At 36.7% G+C, this 22,500-nt stretch overlaps 1 protein-coding gene across 2 annotated transcripts in view; it reads right to left on the bottom strand.

Moving 5' to 3' along the window:
• ERICH2 (glutamate rich 2) overlaps positions 1-22,500 on the bottom strand; it is a 28,041-nt gene that overhangs the window by 1,242 nt on the left and 4,299 nt on the right. Inside the window, exons 2-8 of one of the 2 annotated variants that reach the window (XM_025405351.1) lie at positions 19,861-19,891; positions 19,613-19,661; positions 19,358-19,394; positions 17,151-17,246; positions 14,955-15,103; positions 12,531-12,718; positions 5,270-5,327 (exon numbers count right to left, since the gene is read on the bottom strand). In XM_025405351.1, the coding sequence (XP_025261136.1) occupies positions 5,270-5,327; positions 12,531-12,718; positions 14,955-15,103; positions 17,151-17,246; positions 19,358-19,394; positions 19,613-19,661; positions 19,861-19,891 (608 nt within the window). Of the gene's footprint in view, positions 1-5,269; positions 5,328-12,530; positions 12,719-13,485; positions 13,561-14,954; positions 15,104-17,150; positions 17,247-19,357; positions 19,395-19,612; positions 19,662-19,860; positions 19,892-22,500 lie in introns of those variants that run through there. The other variant, XM_025405352.1, reaches the window with a different exon arrangement.

Raw genomic sequence — 22,500 nt, 5'->3', positions numbered from 1 at the left:
CTTAAAAAAAATGGGTTTTTCTTTTTTGGTTTTTTCCCGTTCCCCCCTTTTTTTTTTTTTTTTTTTTTTTTTTTTTTTTTTTTTTTTCCCCTGAGACAGGGTGTCTCTCTGTCACCCAGACTGGAGTGCAGTGGCGTGATCTTGGCTCACTGCAGCCCCTGCCTCCCGGGTTCAAGTGATTCTCATGCCTCAGCTTCCCAAGTAGCTGGGACTACAGGTGTGCGCCACCACGCCTGGCTAACTTTTGTATTTTTAGTAGACAGGATTTCACCATGTTGCCCAGGCTGGTCTTGAACTCCTGACCTCAGGTGATCCACCCTCCTCGGCCTCCCAAAGTGCTGGGATTACAGGCGTGAGCCACTGCGCACAGCCCTCATTATATTTTCTACCTCCTATCCATAGAATGCAATCTCTATCACCTCAATATGGCTTCCCTCATAGGCCAGTAGCCAGAGTGTTTCACGAACATAATCATTTCTCAAAGAAGGTACAAATCCTGCAAAATATGGAGACTTTGCTAATGAGAAGACTGTGTGCCTAGAGGTCTGTTAATCCTTCATCTCATGTCATCCACCCATCTATGTGACATCCTTTACTAAAGGTCTCATCGGAACACAGAGGAAGTTTTTGTTTGTTTGTTTTTAATGCAACCTCTTCCATAGTAGAGATGCCATTTTGTTACATCTTTCCAATAGGGGAAACTGATGTTACTTCTTTCTCTTCATCTTGACAACTTTTACTATAGTCTACACTTTGGTCGTCGCCTGCTTAACAACGTTCTCCAGCTTCATTGGACCCATTGTTTTCAGCACTATTTATTCCTTTCTGCTGATCCTTTATGTGACTGTGTCACCTTTCTTTTGGACCACACCAATAGACTTTTTTAGGCTTGTTAGTATGTTACTGAAATCCTAGAGGCCAGAAAGATTTATAATCTTAGTTTCAGAGTTGTCTAGACTATTTTATTCACTTTTTTAGATCTCGCTCCACATTCTCGGTCTACTTCTTCCTACCAGCCTTGAGGAGTATTCATAACTCCGCATCATCTGTTTAATATTGTGACTCCTGCTCAATATCTTGGTGGCCTCCAAGGGGGGCACTGAAGCATCAAGAGTGCTCTTCATCTGGCTAAAAGTAAGAGATAATTGTGAGGCTGGGTACAGTGGCTCAGACTTGTAATCCCAGCAATTTGGGAGGCTGAGGCAGGTGGATCATTTGAGCTCAGGAGTTCAAGACCAGCCTTCGCAAACCTGGTGAAACCCTGTCTCTACAAAAAAATACAAAAATTGGCTGGGCGTGGTAGCACGTGCTTGTAGTCCCAGCTCCTTGGGAGGGTGAGGCAGGAGGATGACATGAGCCCAGGAGATGGAGGTTGCAGTGGGTCGAGATTTTGCCACTGCATCCCAGGCTAAGTGACTGAGGGAGACTCTGTCTCCAAGAAAAAAAAAGGAGAGAGAGAGAGAGAGAACCATTGTGGACATTGTAGATGGTTCAACTAGACCCCTTGGCTCATAGGACCCGACCCATGGCTTTTATCTTGATACACCAAAGAAGGGACTTTACTTCCTAATCTACTAACTAACAATTTGTCATCAGTCTGGGTTAGCATGACTGTGTGCTTGCTTAGAAGCTGCTTTTAAGGATCCTATAGGTATTTTATGTATCATTATACATACACATAAGGTTTCTGAGCAAAGTAACTTTTTACCCATTTTACCTTGGATTAAAATATGCTTATCATTAATAGTCTAAATCTCTGAGGCTAAGCTTCTTTCCAGAAGAGGGTTTCTCCAGCTTGCTTCCTTAGATACTAGTTTCTTTAAAAGTATACTGTAGGCTAATAGGAAAGAGTGAGTTATTTTACTCAAAAATAAATAGAAGGTTTTGTAAGAACGAAATTTTCAGAAGATACAGTATATCTGTATTTGCATTAGACATATAATGGCATGAAGTATTTTGGTTTTTGAGCCATTATTCTTTAACATTTACAACTGATAATTTATGAAATAAATCTTCCAGGACTTCCATGTATTATGTAGAGAATCTCAGGCTGTCTGGGAGCAGAAGTGTGGCACCCTAAAGAGACTGAGCTGCAGGTTTTTTACTTACAGGTGAAGTGACCAAAAAATAGGAAGATTTATTGGCACCAAATCTCATAGTCACTCATGAGATGAATGGAGCAATGTAAAGTACTTTGGACTCTTGACTTTCAGTTCCATTTAAAAACCACTTTGGGCCAGGTGCAGTGGCTCATGTGTGTAATCCCAACACTTTGAGAAGCTGAGGTGGGAGGATCGCTTGAGCCCAGGAGTTTGAGACCAGCCTGGGCAATGTGGTGAAACCCTGCCTCTACAAAAACTACAAAAATTACCTGGGCATGGTGTTATGTGCCCATAGTCCCAGCTACTTGAGAGGCTGAGGTAGTAGGATCCCTTGAGCAGAGGAGTTCAAGGCTGCAGTGAGCTGTGATCGTACCACTGCACTCCAGCCTGGGTGACAGAATGAGACCCTGTTTCAAAAATAGTAATAATAATACTTTAGTGTTTTTATAAAAATAGAGGATTGAACATGATTCTATCAGGATTTCTTCTAATTAGAAATTCTGGCTGGATGCAGTGACTCTTGCCTGTAATCCCATTGCTTTGGGAGGAAATGGCGGGCAGATCACTTAAGCCTAGGCAGTTCGAGACCAGCCTGGAGAAGATGGGAAAACTCGTCTCTACAAAAAATACAAAAATTAGTGGGTGTGGTGGTATGCGTCTGTAGTCCCAGCTACTAGGAAGGCTGAGGTGGGCAGATTGCCTGAGCTGGGAGATTGAGACGGCAGCGAGCTGACATTGTGCCACTGCACTCCAGCCTGGGCGACAAAGCAAGACTCTGTCTCAAAAAAAATTCTGTATTTGTGGGTCACCAAAAATAATTTTGACTAAAATATTTTATTCAATGGCTCTCAAGGTCAAAAGTGCTTGAAAGGATTATTTACCTCAGACATAAGATAGGAAGTGTTGAAGTATTCAAGAAACCAATTTGTAAAATGAGCCAATGATCTAGAAGTACCCTCTCCACAACTGGGACTCTTGCGAGGCCAGCCAGGGCAGACCCCCCTGTACTACATTTTCACTTAAGGACTTTACTGTAAGAATGAATTTAAGTTTAACACTACTTAATATTTTGAGTCCTGCTATCAACAAGTTTAATTGTAGAGTTGCTATTTTCTCTTTTTTAACATATTATGACTAATATATTAGAAGAAAAAGATGCATAAAATAGTTGAAAAGATGATAAAGTTCAACAGAGAACCAGAATCTTTCCAGATTGCTAAATGGAAATTCTAAAATGGAAAAGACAATCTTGGACTCACTAAATAGTTTTAACAGCAGACTGGACACAGCAGAAGATAGAATAAAGAAACTCAAAAACAGGTAAATAGAAAATATTAAAACTGACACATAGAAATAAAAGAAAGAGAGCCAGGCACTGTGGCTCAGCCTATAATCCCAGCACTTTGGGAGGCTGAGGCAGGAGACTCATTTGAGGCCAAGAGTTCAAGACCAGCCTGGCCAACATAGTGAAACCCCTGTCTCTACTAAAAATACAAAAATTAGCCGGGCATGGTGGCACAAGCCTGTAATCCCAGCTACTCGTGGGGCTGAGGCATGAGAATTGCTTGAACTCAGGATGCAGAGGTTGCAGTGAGCTGAGATTGCACCACTATACTCCAGCCTGGGTGACAGAGCGAGACCCTGTCTCAAAAAAAATAAAATAAAACAAAATAAAAGAGAGAGAGGAGAAGAGAAGAGAAGAGAAGAAAGAAAGAAAACAAAACACACCAGAGCTGAATATAAGATAGACATGGGACACCAGGAAAAAAAAAGTCAAATTTATGTGTAATTGGAGACCCAGGAAAATAAGAGAGAGAATAGGGTAGAAGTGGTATTTGAAAAGGCAATGGCCAAGAAATTTTCAAAGCTGACGGAAACATCAACCCACAGAGGTAAGAAACTCAGCAAATGTCCCGAACAGTACAACTGCGACAAAAAACCCACAACTATTTTGAACATCAAGTCAAACCACTAAAAACCAAAGACAGAAAGAAAAATAAGGTAGATCATATTATTGCTCTACTCAAAAGCCTGCAGAGGTTTTCCCACCTCAGGGGAAACAGGAAGGTTTTTAAATCAAGAAAAAATCCTATGCAATCTGACAACCCCCTGCCCATGACGCCTCTGACTTTATTTCCTATCACACTTCCTCCTGCTCATTCTGCTCCAGTTACACTGTCCTCCTCGCTGTTCCTTTCAGGCACACTCCTGTCATAGCACATTTGCCATTCACCCTCCCTGGCATACTCATCCTCCAGATATTCATGTGGCTCTTCCTCAAGTCTTTCAGTGAGGCCTTCCTGGGCCATCCTATTTAAAACTGCTTTGCCTTCCTCCAGTACCTTCTATTCCTTCTTCCCTACTTTATTTCTCACCATGGCACCCACCATTCATGACACACTGTCTGTTTATTGTCTTTCCAACACTAGACACAAATGTGGGATTGTCATCTGTCTGACTGACTATTGTATTTCCAGTGCCTGGAACAGTGGCTGGCACATGTAGGCACTCAATGTTTGTGGGATAAATGCATGTTCAGTTAGGGTTTGACTGCTGTATCACCTGACACTTCTCTGAAACTAAAGGTATAAAGCTACTAACCCATCATCATGAGGGTAAAATTTTTTATTTATTTTCTAGTGATGGTAATTACATTAATTTATCCCACTAAAATGTACTCTAGAGATCTAAATTAGTCCTTATACCAATCAACCTAATTTACTATCAAGGAATCACTGAGACACTATCAGGGAATTCACTAGACTTATGATAATCAAGATTGATTATCATATTATCGAATTCATTTTTGAAAACAAAGATTAGAAGGCCGGGCGCGGTGGCTCAAGCCTGTAATCCCAGCACTTTGGGAGGCCGAGGCGGGTGGATCACGAGGTCAGGAGATCGAGACCATCCTGGCTAACATGGTGAAACCCCGTCTCTACTAAAAATACAAAAAACTAGCCGGGCGTGGTGGCGGGCGCCTGTAGTCCCAGCTACTCGGAGGCTGAGGCAGGAGAATGGCGTGAACCTGAGAGGCGGAGCTTGCAGTGAGCCGAGATCTGGCCACTGCACTCCAGCCTGGGTGACACAGCGCGAGACTCTGTCTCAAAAAAAAAAAAAAAAAAAGAAAACAAAGATTAGAAAACATGAAAGTATTTTGTACTTACTCATCTGACATAATTTTTTTGCCAACTGGTACTCTCGGGCCATTTCTGCTCTCAGGAACTGGAAAACATTAAATTCTTTAGATAAGTGAATTTAAATGTTGTCAACTCAAACTCCCTAGAAAATCTTTCGTTAATGATTAGTTGTTTTGCTTTTAACATTTTCACATTTTTCCAGGAGTCAGTCTATAACCAATCAATTAATCAAGGATATTGAAGGACCTCTGATGGCAAAGCCACATGGGGTAAGGATGATACCTCTGCTTTCCTGCAACCATACTGTGTATGTACAACTGAACAATTTGAGAATATGTAGGTTGATTCAACTGGCACAGATAGTGAAGACATTAATCACTTTATTTTAATATTCCTTTGGTTCAGATACAGGTTTCACTTGTAACTTAGTCCATAATTATATGACAGCTGAAAAAAACGCAGACTTACAAAATGTACATTTGATATTTTCCAGCATTGCTCTTATATCATCCAGTTTTGCTTTTATTATTTTTATTATACTTTTCTTGTTACAAAATAATATATCTTTTTATGTAGGAAATTTAAAAGCTAAATAAACATTCTGTCCCCAGTTAAGAAGCACTTACATTTCTATCATCTATGAAAAATAAACACATTTATTTTTAACATCTTCATATATATTATTTCAAGTATTATTTTCCATAAATGAACACATATGTATTTACCACATTTAATATTATTTAGTAACTTAAAAAAAAAAACCCACAGATTGTGATCATTTTCTCCCCATGGCATGAAATATTCTTACATATTTTTTACTTATTTAGGCTACAATTTACTAAACTAATCTTCTATAGCTATTTAGACTGCTTCCATTAAAAACACACACACACAAAATCCCCTATACTTTGATGATTGTTCTTGCCTGTGTGTGACATATTCTGAACCACATGCAGGTATATGAGTTTTATTCTGTAAGAGATAGAGGCATATAGTAATATAAAAGAGACCCTTCTCATACACTTCCAGATACTTGATAAATACCCAGGTACTGTTTTCAGAAGTAGTTCTCTACCAGTTTTCTCAGTTTCTCCCATGGCTTTAAAAAATTTTTTTTCTAATGTAAATATAACTCTTCCAGAGATTTTTCTATAAGTCATTAATTTCATCAAAATTCTCATTCACATACTAATTAACATGGTATGTTCAACTCATGCGATAGAATTCTTTTATTTTCAAAATCTATTCTTGTCTAGGTTAAGACATTTTCATTTTCATTCCTGTTTGTGGTTTTCTTCCATTTTAATTATGATATCTAGTAGTTCATATCTATGTCATCCTTTTTTCAAATATCCAGCTCTTGATACATTAATTTGGTTTTTAGTTTGAATTAAAGTTTCTTTAATTCTTTTTCTTGTTTTATGTTTATTTTATTTTTCTAGTTTCTGGCATTAATATTTACTTCATTTATTGTCATTCTTCCTTGAATCATCATCATCATCATCATCATTGAAGCATTTGAAATTTTAAGCTTTTTTCAACATTTTAATATTTAGTGTTGTGGTGATCACTATTTTCCAAATAGTTTTCGAGGTTTTTTTTTTTTTTTTTGAGATGGAGTCTGATCTGTTGCCCAGGCTGGAGTGCATGGTGTGATCCTGGCTCACTGCAACCTCTGCCTCCTGGGTTCAAGCACTTCTCCTGCCTCAGCCTACTGAGTAGCTGGGATTACAGGCATCCACCACCACACCTGGCTAACTGTTTGTATTTTTAGTAGAGATGGGATTTTACCATGTTGGCCAGGCTGGTCTTGAACTCCTGACCTCAAGTGATTCTCCTGCCTTAGCCTCCCAAAGTGCTGGGATTACAGGCGTGAGCCACTGCGCCTAGCTTAAGTTTATTTTTTTTTCTTTTACATTCATGCCATTTAGAAGAATTTTTTTTAGTTTTAAGTGGTTTTAATTTGTTATTGTTATTTTTGTTATTAATGCCTAGTTTAATTGATCATGGACAGAGAATGTGATCAATAAAATATGCAGCTATTTTTATATTTTAAAAATCTATTATGAAAAATTTAAATATACACAAAAATAGAATAGTAAAAGAAATCCAAGTTCCCAATTCTCAGCTTCAAAATTTGGGTTCTATCAATATCACCACACACTCTTTCCCCCGCTCTGTCTGGATTATTGTAAAGCAGTTTACAGATATCATCTCATTTTATATTACTATAAAACCCAATCCAAATATTACTATCATACCTAAACATTTAGGAATTTCTTAATATTATCTGATGTGTAGTGTATTTAACGAAGCATTATATTAATAATACTAGCCTCAGAAAAAGAAAAGAAGTATGGAATCAATTTCAAATTCCCTTGTATTGACCTATTTGTTGTTTTTGTTAGCATAAAATATATTTCCTTTAACAGTTCAAAAGGCAGTAAAATTATGAAATTCTTGCAATGGATGTTTTGCCAAAGCCCTCTATGAGAATTATCTAACAGTCCAAAATTATGCTGAAGACAGGTTTACAAAAGTATTTGTGATATTCAGAATAAAGACATGCTTAACAACTAAACAAAAAGCATAAACACTGATGAAATCTGACTGGAAAAAAAATCTAGCTAGAAGCTAGAAAAGCCATTTTGAAGATAAATTCAGAAATCTAAATTTGGTGAAATATTATATGTTACAGAATTATTACTAATTTTCTTAGTTGTGATAAGGATATAGTGTTACACTGAAGAATGAACTTTGGAGACCCAGCTTGAGTATTTATGGGTGAAGTTGCATGATGTCTACAACTAATTTCAAGTGTTTCAGTCAGAAGTATATATCTAAGCTGGGCGCAGTGGCTCATGCCTGTAATCCCAACACTTTGGGAGGCCAAGGTGGGCGGATCACCTGAGGCCATGACTGCGAGACCAGCTTGGCCAATATGGTGAAACCCGATCTCTACTTAAAAAAAAAAAAAAAAATTAGCCAGGCATGGTGGTGCATACGTGTAATCCCAGCTACTCAGGAGGCTGAGGCACGAGAATCACTTCAACCCAGAGGCAGAGGTTGCAGTGAGGTGAGATTGTGCCACTGCACTCCAGCCTGGGCGACAGAACAAGACTGTCTCAAAAAATTAACCAAAAAAAAAAAAAGAAGTATATGGCTAGGTTATATCTATGCCTCTCCTATTAAAAGAGAAAGATACAGCAAATGAGGCACAATGTTAATGAGTAGTGAATCTAGTAAGGAGTATTCAGGTGTTCATTGTTCTACTCTTTCCCTTTTTCTATAGGTTTTAAAATTTACAAAATTGGGTAGGCGCGGTGGCTTACACCTGTAACCCCAGCACTTTGGGAGGCCAAAGCAGGTGAATCACAAGGTCAGGAGATCGAGACCATCCTGGCCAACATGGTAAAACCCTGTCTCTACTAAAAAGACACACACACACACACACACACACACACACACAAAATCAGCTGGGCGTGGTGGCGTGTGCCTGTAGTCCCAGGTACTCAGGAGGCAGAGGGAGAAGAATAGCTTGAACCCAGGAGGCAGAGACTGCAGTGAGCTGAGATCACGCCACTGCACTCAGTCTGGGCGACAGAGCGAGACTCCATCTCAAAAAATAAAAATAAAAATAAAAAAATAAAAATTGGGACAATTAAAAAGGGATGCATTGTGAAAACAAAAAATCTTATCCACAGTACGAAACAAGATATGAAAGTAAGCAATCTCATATTATCTGAATTTTTACATGAAAATGAATTAATGGATGACTTTTATAATTAAATGTTGAAAAAGAAAGAAAAAAAGAAAACAAGCAACTCCAGAGTCTGGTTATGGTAAATAAGGTCATTGAATGCTCTATAATTCAAGGATGATTTAGGTGTCTAGACAAAAGGAAGACTAAGTGAAGTCTTCCTAATATTTGGCATCAATTTTTCTTCTTCCTTCTTAAAAGCACCTTATAATATTAAGGAGGTTTCAAAATTTCCTATATATGCTTTATTCTAGGAAGGAAATATAGTAAATATAATATGACTGATTTCTTTATGTGATTCCATGGCTAGCAATTGGATTAAATTATCTAAGAAGAGAAGTACATAAGCATTTTTTATTTTGTGCTAAAAATCTAATTGAGGCTTTTGGCCATGATGGAGTAACAGAGACCAGACTTACTGTCCTTCCTTAAACAACCATAAATTTGGACAAAAATATATGAAACAACAGTTTTCAGACACTGGACAACAGATATCACAGGACAGTGACATTTCTGAGACAAGGGAAACAAAGTGGGTCCTATGATTGCCTTAGCTTACCACTTGTAGGCTGTTTCCAGGGGCCAGCATGAGGAAGACGAATCTAAACACAAACCAGTGATTTCTCTGGGTTGAAATGACATAGTTTGGACTGCAGAGATTACAGCCAAGGTGGCTATAATTTTCAAGAGGAGGGAGTTTCACAAAGACAGAGGGCTCCAGCAATCTGCCGAGGTGTCTCTTTGAGTCTTTGGCTGGTAATGATCTGCATGTGAGTGTGAAGAAACTATCTCAGCCTGGAGGAAGAATCACTAGAATGAGCAGATGGAATAATCACTGGTTATCAGATAGGGTTGAGAGCAGCTCATGTTCTTACCAGCCTGAGTGGAAGGTCCTCCTAAATGCAGAGCATTGGGGAATCCCCATAAGGGCACTGCCTTAGTACTGTCCCTATGCTACATAAAGGCTGCCCTGGATGCTCCCTAACAAAGTTTAAAAGCAAGGGTCAAAGAGATACCTGCTTCCAAGCACCTTAGCTGTGCCCCAGAACAAATATTTACAGAAGTCCAACAATATTTACAGAAAAACAACAAACGTTTGTACCCAGAAACATAAAATTTACAATGTTTGGGATTCAGTAAATAATTGCCAGGTACCAGGTGTGGTGGTGTGCACCTGTAGTCCCAGCTATTCGGGAGGCTGAGGCAGGATTGCTTGAGCCCAGGAGTTTGAGGGTGTAGTGTATCATGATTATGCCTGTGAGTAGTCACTGCACTCCAGCCTGGCAAAGCAAGACCCCATCTATTAAAACAAACAAACAAAATACAGGCATGCAAATAAGGAAAAAAATAAGACCCATAAGCAGGAGAAAACAATCAGTAGAAACTGACCTAGAATTAACAAAGATGATAGACTAGCAGGCAGGCATGTTAAAACAGCTATTATAAATATATGCCATATGCTCAAAAACAGAGGTAAATATGAACGTGATGATGAGAGAAATAATAGGTATAAAAATATCTAAATAGAACTTCTAGAGATGATAACTACAGTATCTGAAATGCAAAAAAAAATATAATGCAGGATGAGATTAACAGGAGATTATAACTGCAAAGAAAAGATTATAAACTTGAAGACATAGCAATAGATATTATCTAAAAAAAATATGAAAAAAACTGAAAAAATTTAAGTGGAATATCCGACCTCTGGGACAATACTGGGTGGTTCAGTGTTTTAGCAATTGCACCTTAGATGAAAAGAGGAAAAGCAGAGGTCAAAAAAAATATGTGAAGAATAACTGAACATTTTCCAAACCTGAGGAAGACTACAAACTCACAGATCCAAGAATCTTAATGAGCAGAAAGAACTATGAGGAAAACCACACCTAGGCACGCTATAATCTAACTGTGAAATAAAATAATATGGAAGAAAAAATTTGTATAAGACATATTATATACAGATGAATAAAGAGAAGAACAGCAGATATCTCTTCTGAAACTATGCAAGCTATGAGACAATGAAGCAACAGTTCAAAGCACTAAAAAAAATTTTTGGCAATCTAGAATTCTCTAGCTAAATATTTGTTTTAAATGAAAGTGAAATTAAGACCTTTCAAGACAAAAAAAAAAAAGCTGAGAGAATTTATTGCCAGTAGAACTGCATTATAAGAAATATTAAAAGAAGTTTTTTGGGTAAAGGGAAAATGATATCAGGTAGAAACTGGGATCTACAGGAAGCTATGAAGAACACCAGAAAATGCACATATGTGGGTAAATGAAAAGGACATTTGAAAAGAGATTTTAAAATCTCTTTAAAAGAGAACTAACCATTAAAAAAAATGTATTGAGGGGCTTATAATATATGCATTAATAGAAGTAAAATGTATGGGAAAATAATACAAAGGATGGGAAAGGGAAATGAGTGTCCTATTATACAATATACATGAGGTTGTATAATAATAAGTAAAGGTAGACTGTGATATCACAACAAGCGAGGTAAAATTGTTTTGTTCTCCATAGAATTGTCAGTAAATGCTCATGTATAATTTCTGAGTGTGTTATTTCAGGCTTCAATCCTTTCATATGTGCCTCTTCTGATGCCAGTAATGCCTTCTCTTGTTTTAACAGCTGAATTCTATACTTGCCTCTTCCTTCAGGTTTCTAAGATTCTATTCGTGTCTCTTCCCCTAAAAATCCTCCTCTTATTCTTTGCTCCTCCTGCTTCTTTTCTCAGTTAGCCCCTTAATCCTCCCTGTTCCCAGAAACTTAATAAATACTTTTATTACTAGCATGCATTTCATCTTATTGTAATTATTTACATATGTGCCTGTTATCAAGGGGAAAGACATGACTTATTTATTTCTATATCCCCAGCATCTAGCATAGTGCCCAGTGTATAGAAAGCTTTCCTTAAATCAGTCCTTGAAGAGTTTTATACCAACACTTCTCTTACCCCTGCCTCAGCCTTACCAAAATACTGCATGTCCCTTCCAGAATCTTCTTTCACCTCTAACATGGTGAAAGCAGTAAGAGAGATGAGTAGCCAGGTAAGCATCTGTGTGTGGACAAGGATCTTTTTATTAATTTTTTAAAATGTTCATTTTTTATTGATATATAATATTATACACATTTTGAGGGTACATGTCTGATACTTGTATACAATGTGTAATGATCAAATCAAGGCAATTGGATTAACCATAATCTCAAACATTTATCTCTTTTCTGTGCTGGGAATATTACAATTTTTCTCTTCTGGTTTAAAGTATGTAATAAACTACTGTTAACTATAATTTCCCTATTGTACTACTGTATACTAGAATTTATTCCTTCCATCTAACTGTACTTTTGTGCCGCTTAACAGACTTCTCTTTTTCTCCCTTCTTCCCGTCCAGCCTCTGGTAACCACCATTCTATGTTCTATCTCCGTGAAATCCACTTTTTTAGTTCTCACAGTAGTGATTTTAAATCTTCAATCTTTAGTTATTTCAATATTTTAAAGTTTCTTAAATTATATGCACAAGTAAAACTTACTTCTGCCATTAACTCTAGTGGGGCCTGAGTATTCTTTTTAGGGTTACTATCTTCATCATTATCTTCATCATTGGTATCATCTTCATCATCATCTTCTGCTGATTCTGACAACTTATCATCAATATCCTGAAGGCAATAGTCATTATTTTTCTCCTGCTTTACAGTGACTGCATCTTTGCTCACTTCACCTAAAAGAGAATATACCTAATTCATCAATAGACATCGAAAAGTTTGCAAATTAAATTTTGCCAGATCCTATTACCATTCATTAAACTGATATATTAATAAAAGTAACAATTATCATAACAAACATATTCAAAACACTACATATTTTAACTCATTTAAATCTCTCAACATCAATGAGGTATGTACTATTTTTATTCCCATTTATAGGTGAGGAAACTCAGGGACAGAGAGGTTAAATACACTGGCCAACTTCACACAGCTAATTAAGTGGTAGATCTGTGAGTTGGTCTGGCCCTAGAGTCCATATTCTTATGTCTTGTACTATTTTTACTAATACACAATAAAATAAATATACTTCTATTAAAGTAAGTTTAAATCGTCTCCTGAGGAAATACTACTGAATGAGTCTGCTGGCTCCTTCAGCTTTGCAGAAGTCTTTCACAGTTTGAAATTGAACTTGTGTTACACCCACCCCTTCTTGTATGATTTGACTGCCTGGGAAGTCTTTGAGATGCCTCCTTTGATGGGAAGGTGGCCATGAGCTATTCTAAATCGTGTATACCCACTTGTGTTAGAAAGAAGAAAATGAGGAAATCTAGGAGAGCTTCATAGAAGATAATGTTAAGAAAACAAAGACCAAAAAAAAAAAAAAGATAAAACTTATGACTCTAAAACAAACTCCTGACCCTAAACCCAAAGTACTACCCTGAAAGGAATATCAAGTTCTTCCAAGAGTATGATGGTTGTGTTATTCAGGCCATCCATCTACCTGTTTCTGGTTCATTTATAGTCTCCATCAGCTCACAACCACCCTGATCGTCCAGTGTGCACCCAGCCTGTAGACCGACTCAAAGCACTGATGTCACCAAGGGAGGTCATAATGAGGAATTAGGGACATTTTGTGATGTCACAGGAACAATCTCATTCATGTCACAAACACTTAGCAGCATGAGAGAAGTTTCCTGATCCCTAGATCTAAAGCAGTCCTCTCCCCAGGAGCTGTTTATTTACATTATAGCATCTACCACAACCTGTAATTATCTTGCTTATGTGTTTGTGTTTTTATTTTTATTTATTTGTTTATTTTTTTGGAGACAGGGTCTTGCTCTGTCGCCCAGGCTGGAGTTCAGTGGTGTGATCTCCGCTCACTGCAGCCTCTGCTCCCCAGGTTCAAGCAAGTCTTGTGCCTTAGCCTTCTGAGTAGCTGTGACTACAGGCACACCCCACCATACCTGGCTAATTTTTGTATGTTTAGTAAAGACTGGGTTTGGCCATGTTGGCTAGACTGGTCTTGAACTCCTGGCCTCAAGTGGTCACCCACCTCAGCCTCCCAAAGTGCTAAGATTACAGTGTTTGTGTTTTTAATTGTTTTTTCTTTTAGACTAGTCAAGTGCAGTAGTGAGAAGGGGAGAAAGAGTAAAACAAGGAGTTAATTCTGTAGCTATGAACAATCAACTTGGATAACTTACTATCTTTACATCAGCCTATTATTTATTTTTATTTTTAATTTTCAATTTCTTTTAGACTTCTTTTTGAGACATGGTCTTGCTGAGTCACCCACCCAGTGCGGGGACATGATCATAGTTCACTGCAGCCTGGAACTCCTGGATTCAAATAATCCTCCTGCCTCAGCCTTCCTAGTAGCTAGGACTACAAGCGTATATTAGCATGGTTGGCAATTTTTCTTTTTCAATTTAAAAATTTTTTTAAAGGTGGCGTCTTGCTATATTGCCCAGTCTGGTCTCAAACTCTAGGGCTCAACCTGGGCTGATCCTCTTGCCTTCGTCTCCCAAACTGCTGAGATTTACAGACATGAGCCACTATACCTGGCCTGTTATTTATTTTTAATAGTCAGCTGTATGTCTTCTACTAGAATGTAAACTTTATAAGGACAAGGGCTTTCCCTATTTTGCCAACTGTTGTATCCACAGCCTCTAAACCAGTGCCTGGCACTCTGGCTTTCAACTGTTGTTAAATGAATGGAATGTGTTAATGCTTTCATAAGTATTTTAACTTATTCCAGGACTTAAGACTCTGTAATTATCATCTTATGTAATGTATATCCATGGATCTTATATCAGGCTGAATATAAGAATCACCCAGAACATGACTTTGAAGAACTACTGATTCTCATTACCCGCCCCAGATCTACAGAGTTGTCAGTTCCCCAAGGTCGCAGAAAAGGAGGGTTCAATTAGAAGCCATAGTTAGTTAATTCAGTGAAACAAATGTTATTACCTGTGCTTTCTTTTAAGCAGGAAGATGACAGTAGGTCAGACTGTAGATTTGTTAAGATATCTTTACTTTCGATACTCCTTGAAGATACCCTATTTTCAATATTCTTTAAAGAGACTTTATTTTCAATATTCTTAGAAGGGACTTCCTTCCTATGTTAGACAGTGAAAAAATATTTTCTTAGGTCATAATTCTGTTTAATGCTTTAAACACACACACTACATTTAATATAAACATACAATATAATATGCCAACAATAAACTAAATAGCTAAAATGTAGTATCTTCTTTGCGGAAAAGCATTACAAATTATTTTACGATGATTAAAATTCTATTACTGATTGGCATTTGTTATTGTATTCCTAGACTCTTCAGAGTTCTTTAACACACAGCATTTAAGTAATCAGTTATATAAATGTCTTTAGTATATCACAGTGATATGATGGAATAAAACTAAGAAAATTAGCCTTGAGTTTTTAAGTTTATGAATCGATTTTTGCCATTGCTAAATGCTATGCTTATGCACAGCATAATATTAACCCTTGGTCATAATATAAAATAGCCTTTTTCATTAAGTAGCTTAACTAAAAATGGGTTAACTCTCCCTTTTAGACTTTAAGCTTGAAGCTTCGTGTTAGTAAATAACACACTGAAACAAGGAATTCTTAATGTGGTGCCCTCTGTTCACAAACATAGGCACCCTATACTTGTGGGAAAAAACCCCAAGTCTCTTTTTTTGAGGCCTTGAGAATCTTTTAATTTGACTCCTTCATAAAGTTTTAAAAATTCACCTTCTAGTTTGTATGGAAATATATAAAAAGATGTAAAGTATTATTTGTTCCCCAAAGTTACAATGGCTCTGTTTTTTTTTCCCTCATGGAAATGTGAATCCAGAACATTAGTAGTTAAGTTAGTGGTCCTATGCACTAATTTAACAAATAGGTTGACCAGGTTGTTATATTCTTAATACTATGGGAGGGAATGGAATCTTTACTCCCCCAGTATATGTGGCTAAAGCAAAACCCTTCTCTGGAAATGAAAAATGCACAGCAAAGATGATTTACATTTGTTCTGCCTCTGCCCCGCTCGATCTCTAGTTGTGACAGAAAGCATCCAAGAAGAAACTCTACATATGAAAAGTTGTGGAATCATTGAAATATTCAGTTTCCAGGATTGTGAGACTCCTATTATGTAAAAGGTCACCACACTAGTGATTACTAAAATTTATACGCTCTCATAGCTGATCTACATAAAAGGGTTTTGATGTCTTTTTTCTTCCCTGAATTAAAGTATTTCATTGAATCTAAGATACCATCTATTTATTATAAGACATACCATTGTTTTACGTACACTAAAAAAGAAAAAATATTGCCAAATACAAGTGTAAGATGACATTGATTGTAAAAAGTGTTAAAATATGAAAAAAATGTGTGCTTTAGAATAAAATATGGCACTTATATATTCACTGAGTTATATACCTTAAAAAAGGAATTTAGCTAGTATAGTTCTAGGTATTTGAATAACTAGAAATGCCTATAATAATTTTAATGAAACACACATGGAGGCAACCAACATACTCAATGACCTGAAGATAAATGGAATATTACTATTTGGAAGCAGTGAACATGCCAGAAAAATACCTGTATGAGAGCTGATCAAATCCTGATTTTAACATTAAGATATAAATGGCTTTTCTGTTCACTTTCTATGGTCTTTCTTGCGTAGTTTCAAAGAATCAGAGGCCCAAAGGTCAATTTCCTCTTCACCTAAAATCTATTGACTTCTATTTGAGAAAGTGATGTTATTTATGGTCATAAGGCCCCTAACTATTTAAGAAAAACAGAAAACTAGTATACTATAACAGATCTGTTTTTGTTAACTATAATTACAACTGAGGAAAGATTTAAAATTTTACTTCATGTAGTAATATCCTTTGGAAATGCAAAAGTATTTAATTTAGTACTTAACAAAATTACAGAGCTAATCAGGTTAGACACTCCATTGGAACATATTTATGATAGAGGGCAGATAACCTAAGTTTTAGAATTTTTCCCTCAGTGTGTTGGGTATATTTAGGAAGTATCCCAAAACTTCTATTGAAATTAATAATTTTTTCAGGAGATTTCTATTTTAAACTTTGTCATAAAATGATTTATACTTGTCAAACATGGGCCTAAAAACAAAATTAATTAAAACTTACTTTTCTGAGAATGTCTTAGCTACATTTAGAGAGATCTGTGTTGGTGGGGTATTAAGTTTGCTTGTCAATCTTGGTCTGTGTCCAGAGAGACATTTACTTGAGGTATAAAAATGGGAAGAAAAAAATAGCTCGTTATTCATTTTAGAAAAGGTTATAAAACATGTGATTATGTAAGAAAAGTCCTAGAGATACAATTTTTTTCAGGCTCAGTCAGTGTTGAGTGCTGTGGATTTGCTTCAGCCATTTTCCCCTCAATCTTTATGCTTGAAAGCTTGACCAAAAAATCAAGTAAGGTCCAAAATCTAGAAAACTTTATCCAGCATTAAATACATTATTTTATTTCTACTACTGAAAATAGTTTGTTAACTAAAAGCACTTTGCTGGGTAGACAAAATCTTTCCCACATAGGATTTCTAAGGAAAAAGAAAATGTTAAATGTGGGATTTGTGCGCCCAGAAGTTTGAAACTCGTGGTTTATAGAGTCCACATACTTCTTGTGGCTGGGACTGGAGTGAAAAATACAAAAACTAAAGCAATGAAAAAACTTTGAGTTTTCCCTAACCCAACCTAAATGAAATCTTTTGGCAAATCTCACTTGCCAATCAGACTATGAAGCCAGCAGCAGGGTGGAGAGTGGAATGGAAGCTACACTGAAAAAATTCATCAACTTTGCAGGTCACACTCTTCCCATGCAAAGATCCCCCCTGATGTTTTTTCCTACTTGATCATTTTTTCTCTAGGACTAGCCCTGTTTACCTTCAACTCTGGGTGAAGTACCTGAGGTGACAAAACTACACACTTGTGAAGCTTATTGGCTACACTGTCCACCCTTCTCCTTCTCTGCAAGCAAATTGAAGGGAAATGATCATTTTGACCTTGCAAGAAGCAGTTTGAGAGGCAGATGCAATTATGACTGAGATCAAGAGAACAAGTAGCCACTCTGCTTTTCTATTTTGGCCTAGGCTGCATCTGATTTATCCCTGGGGTTTATCTACCTCAGGAGGTGGAACACCCCTTGCTCCAGTTCCAACACTGCTTATCACTCAAAGAACACTGCGGGTCGTGGATACAACAGTAATTTCTTTTCATCTATGATCTAGTAACTTCTATTACTATTATTGAAAGTTGTATTTCAAATATCCCTCAAAGACAACTAAACATTTTTTAGATTTTATTAAATGTTTTCAACCATGTAATAGGATACGTATAAAATTACATGTAGATTACTATATGTAACAAGGCTCTTTTTTTCTGGTTGATTGTAACTTTAAATGAAAATAAATAAGGTCCTCTGTCACTGATTTGCTATACATTACTTTCTCTTTAATAAAAAAAAGTATTATATAATATGTAATATATATATAATTTACAACAAAAGCCAAGGTGGACATTTTTAGTTTTGACAATATGAAAATTTAAATATATGCTGCCTAAGGTAGAATTTTTCCCAGCCAATATTTAGAATAAACCAAAACAATACAAATTTGAATAGAAGAATCCCACCAGAACAGTATCTACTAATTTGTCAGTAATCCTCACAAATGTGTATATGATCAACTTTCGAGCCGTAATTTTTCATAGAATAAATAGAGATTTTTTTTTTCAGAAAGTAAGAGATGAATACAGGAAGGGCTTTAATAGATTATCAGAATCAGAGTCTTGAACAGGGCAGATACTTAACATTTAGTTACTAAATTGATATTGTACTGTGATTTTTTTTTTACACTTGATCTTAGCCAAAAGGCTGGAAACGATGTAATTTTTTTAACACCAGTTTCTTCAACTAGTTGAGGTGATTATTTTCTTTATTGAGTAGTAACAATTCATGTTACAGAAAATAATTGGTTTAATTTTAAAGTAAATATTCACTTGAAGAAATATTTTGAAAGAAATAAGTATCAAAGGGAAATAGGAATGAGCTATGAAAATTATGATACAAGTAAAATACAGAATCCAGGGTGTTTAAGCATTAAAAAGTAGAAGTGAATATTATCTACACTTCTACATTTTTATCAAAATTCATTTTTCATTTTAACTGCCCTTTTATCTAAGTAACAACTGCTTTGACTGAAGCAAAAGCTGAAGTGCTAATCCATGCATTTCTGGCCTTTCAAATTTAATTGGGTGACAAATGGCTGCATTATCTAGTTCTAATTGCTTAAAAGGCATGGGAGAAATCAGCTGCACAATCAAAGACATTTTCTTACTCTGACATTGCTTCATTTGATTCAATCGTCACTTTTTCTGAAAGAGAAAAAAACACCCTCAGTATTTTATTAACAGTGATGTCCCTAACATACATTTCTAAATGGCAAATAGTTAGGAATTTTTAAAGGATAGGCAAAATAATAAAGGATTTAATTGCTAAGTCATTCAATGACACTCGCCATTCCAATATTCTTCTTAATATTTAGGACAAAATAGTGGCTAAACATATTCTTTCAAAGTAATAAATCATTTACCCTTTGGATCAGACATTAGCAATCTGCCATTCTGTCTGTTCTTTGCTGTCTAAAATAGAAGCAGAAATAAAAACTAGCATTATTATTTTAGTTTGAGATATTTGAAATAATTTACTAATAGCCTTTATGTAAACATTTCTATTATCTAGAATAAAATACAATTTTATACTAAAGCTGATTATTTAAAAACTGTACAAATTGATGGTAAAATAGACCCAAAACATCCTAAAAAAATTATATACTCTCACCTTTACAGTATCTGTCTTGTCTACAGAAGTCCTGCAAAAACCAAAATATTTACTTCATAAGCCTCTAAACACTTATATAGATTTAAAATACAAATAGAACACAGAACACAATCTGTCAGGTATTAAGTATGTATTTTGTTTTTGTATTTAGTAGCATTATTTCCATTCTAACTGTAAAATCTCATTCTTCTGGATTATGAAATTTAGTTTAAAAAATCTAGAGAAATTAAGCCTTCTGCGGGGAGAGGGTGGGGAGGGAGAGAAGCACAAAAGATAACTAACGGGTACTGAGCTTAATACCTGGGTGATGAAATAATATGTAAAACAAACCCTCATGACACGTTTGCCTTTGTAACCAACCTTCACACATAACCCCAAACCTAAAATAACAGTTAAAAAAAAAAGAAATTCTCTGTTATCTTTTTGGTTTTATGTAACTTATCTGCCACATTCCAGTTTATTGGTGTCACAAAACAACAACAACAACAACAAAAAACACCTTTTAAGACCAGGCACGGTGGCTCACACCTGTAATCCCAGCACTTTGGGAGGCTGAGGTGGGTGGATCACCTGAGGTCAGGAGTTCAAGACCAACCTGACCAACATGGCAAAACCCCATCTGTACTAAAAATACAAAAATTAGCTGGGCACAGTGGTGCGCGCCTGTGATCACAGCTACTTGGGAGGCTGAGACATGAGAATAGCTTGAACCTGGGAGACAGAGGTTGCAGTGAGCCAAGATTGCACCACTGCACTCCAGCCTGGGCAACAGAGCGAGACTGTCTCAAACAACAACAACAACAACAACAACAACAATAAAACACCTTTTAGAGTACATGTGACCAGAACAAGAAGAAATTCTTCCACAGTATTTCAAAATATGGTATTTTTAATAAAGTATTATTTAAATACATATAGAAATGACTTTTGATTTTAAAATATAATCCTCACCTCATAAGTTCTCATGTGTTTATTAATATAAGGGTACAATGTTTTCTCTATGAATTTTTACCTAAGTTACCTGATCATAGGACTGATTTTCCTATAAGGTAGCCTTTTATATATCTGGATAAATTTCATTCTCATAGTTAAGAGAAAAATAAACTCAAGGTTTTTTTTTCAAGTATGGGAGTGGCCACACTTAAAATTTTCCTAAGTAACAATTTACTTGTTCACCCCTCCAACACTGTTCCCATGCCCAAACCAGACTTTAAAAATTATCATAATTATTACCTACTGAGGGATTTCTGGAATATAAAATTCAGGGCCAAGACTATGGACAATAAAAGGGAAGTGTCATTATTTCATATTAAATTTTTACTTTTTTAAAATCCAAGTCCCTTACATTGACTTATGCTCCTGAATAAAGCAGCTGTATATAAAATTTGCCTCAGGCTTTGCTTTCTGGGAAACCCCGACCTAGCCAGACATTACATATGTTAATTTGATTAGCTCTCCAAGAGGCTCACAGAGAACTAAAGTCTATTGGAACAGCAGAGCATCTTTTGGGGAAACACAGTGGTGGAAGACCAAACTCTAGGATAAATGAAAGATTTTCCTCTGATTATCTAGGGCAGTAAAGCTCCAAAGAGGAAACAAAGCAATAATGAACTAAATAAGGCCTTAACAAAAGAAATCTAACACGATCTCCCCTGAGAGACACTTTCACTTCACAGAGTTCCACAATCCCGTGGGTACCTGTGTGTCCCATAGAGCATCAAATTTATATTTATTAACAATATTATTATTGAGACAGAGTCTTGCTCTGTCACCCAGGCTGGAGTGTGGTGGTATGATCATGACTCACTGCAGCCTCGATCACCTGGGCTCAAGCAATCCTCCCACCTCAGCCTCCTGAGTATCTGAGACCACAGGTGTGCACTACCACATCCAGCTATTTTTTTTATTTTTTATTTTTGAAGAGACAGGGTCTCACTTTGTTGGCCAAGCTGGTCTCGAACTTCTGGCCCTTAAGTGATCCTCCTGCCTGGGTCTCCCAAAGTGCTGGGATTGCAGGCGTGAGCCACCGTGCTGGCCCACCTTTATATTTAGAGCAGTCCTTTCCTTTCTAGCTCTAGGATCTTCAGGGATTGCAACATTCCACTCTTCACCTAGATGAAACATTCCTGCATATAATTCTCCTCCTATTTTCACCTGGTGAAAACGTAGGATGGACAGATCCCAGTCCTTGATGGAGACCCATGCTCTGCTAGGTCTGGCTTTATTATTAGTTAGGAAATGTCCATTTCATCTCCTTTCATTACATTGAATTCCTTGGGAGACAGTACAGAATAATACTCAAAAGATGGGGCTCTTGGGATGGGCACGGTGGCTCATGCCTGTAATCCCAGCACTTTGGGAGGCTGAGGCAGGCGGATCACAAGGTCAGGAGATCGGGACCATTCTGGCTAACACGATGAAGCCCCCTCTCTACTAAAAATACAAAAAAAAAAAAATTTGGTTCGGCGTGGTGGTGCGCACCTGTAGTCCCAGCTACTCGGGAGGCTGAGGCAGGAGAATTGCTTGAACCTGGGAGGTGAAGGTGAAGGTGAAGGTTGCAATTAGCGGAGATCATGCCACTGCCCTCCAGCCTGGGTGACAGAGTGAGACTTCATCTCAAAAAAAAAAAAAAAAAAAAGC

This window comes from Theropithecus gelada, chromosome 12, assembly GCF_003255815.1.
Source record: "Theropithecus gelada isolate Dixy chromosome 12, Tgel_1.0, whole genome shotgun sequence".
Classification (NCBI taxonomy): domain Eukaryota; kingdom Metazoa; phylum Chordata; class Mammalia; order Primates; family Cercopithecidae; genus Theropithecus; species Theropithecus gelada.
Note: the sequence above shows the minus strand (reverse complement) of the source record. Positions and strands in the feature narration are given on the sequence as shown.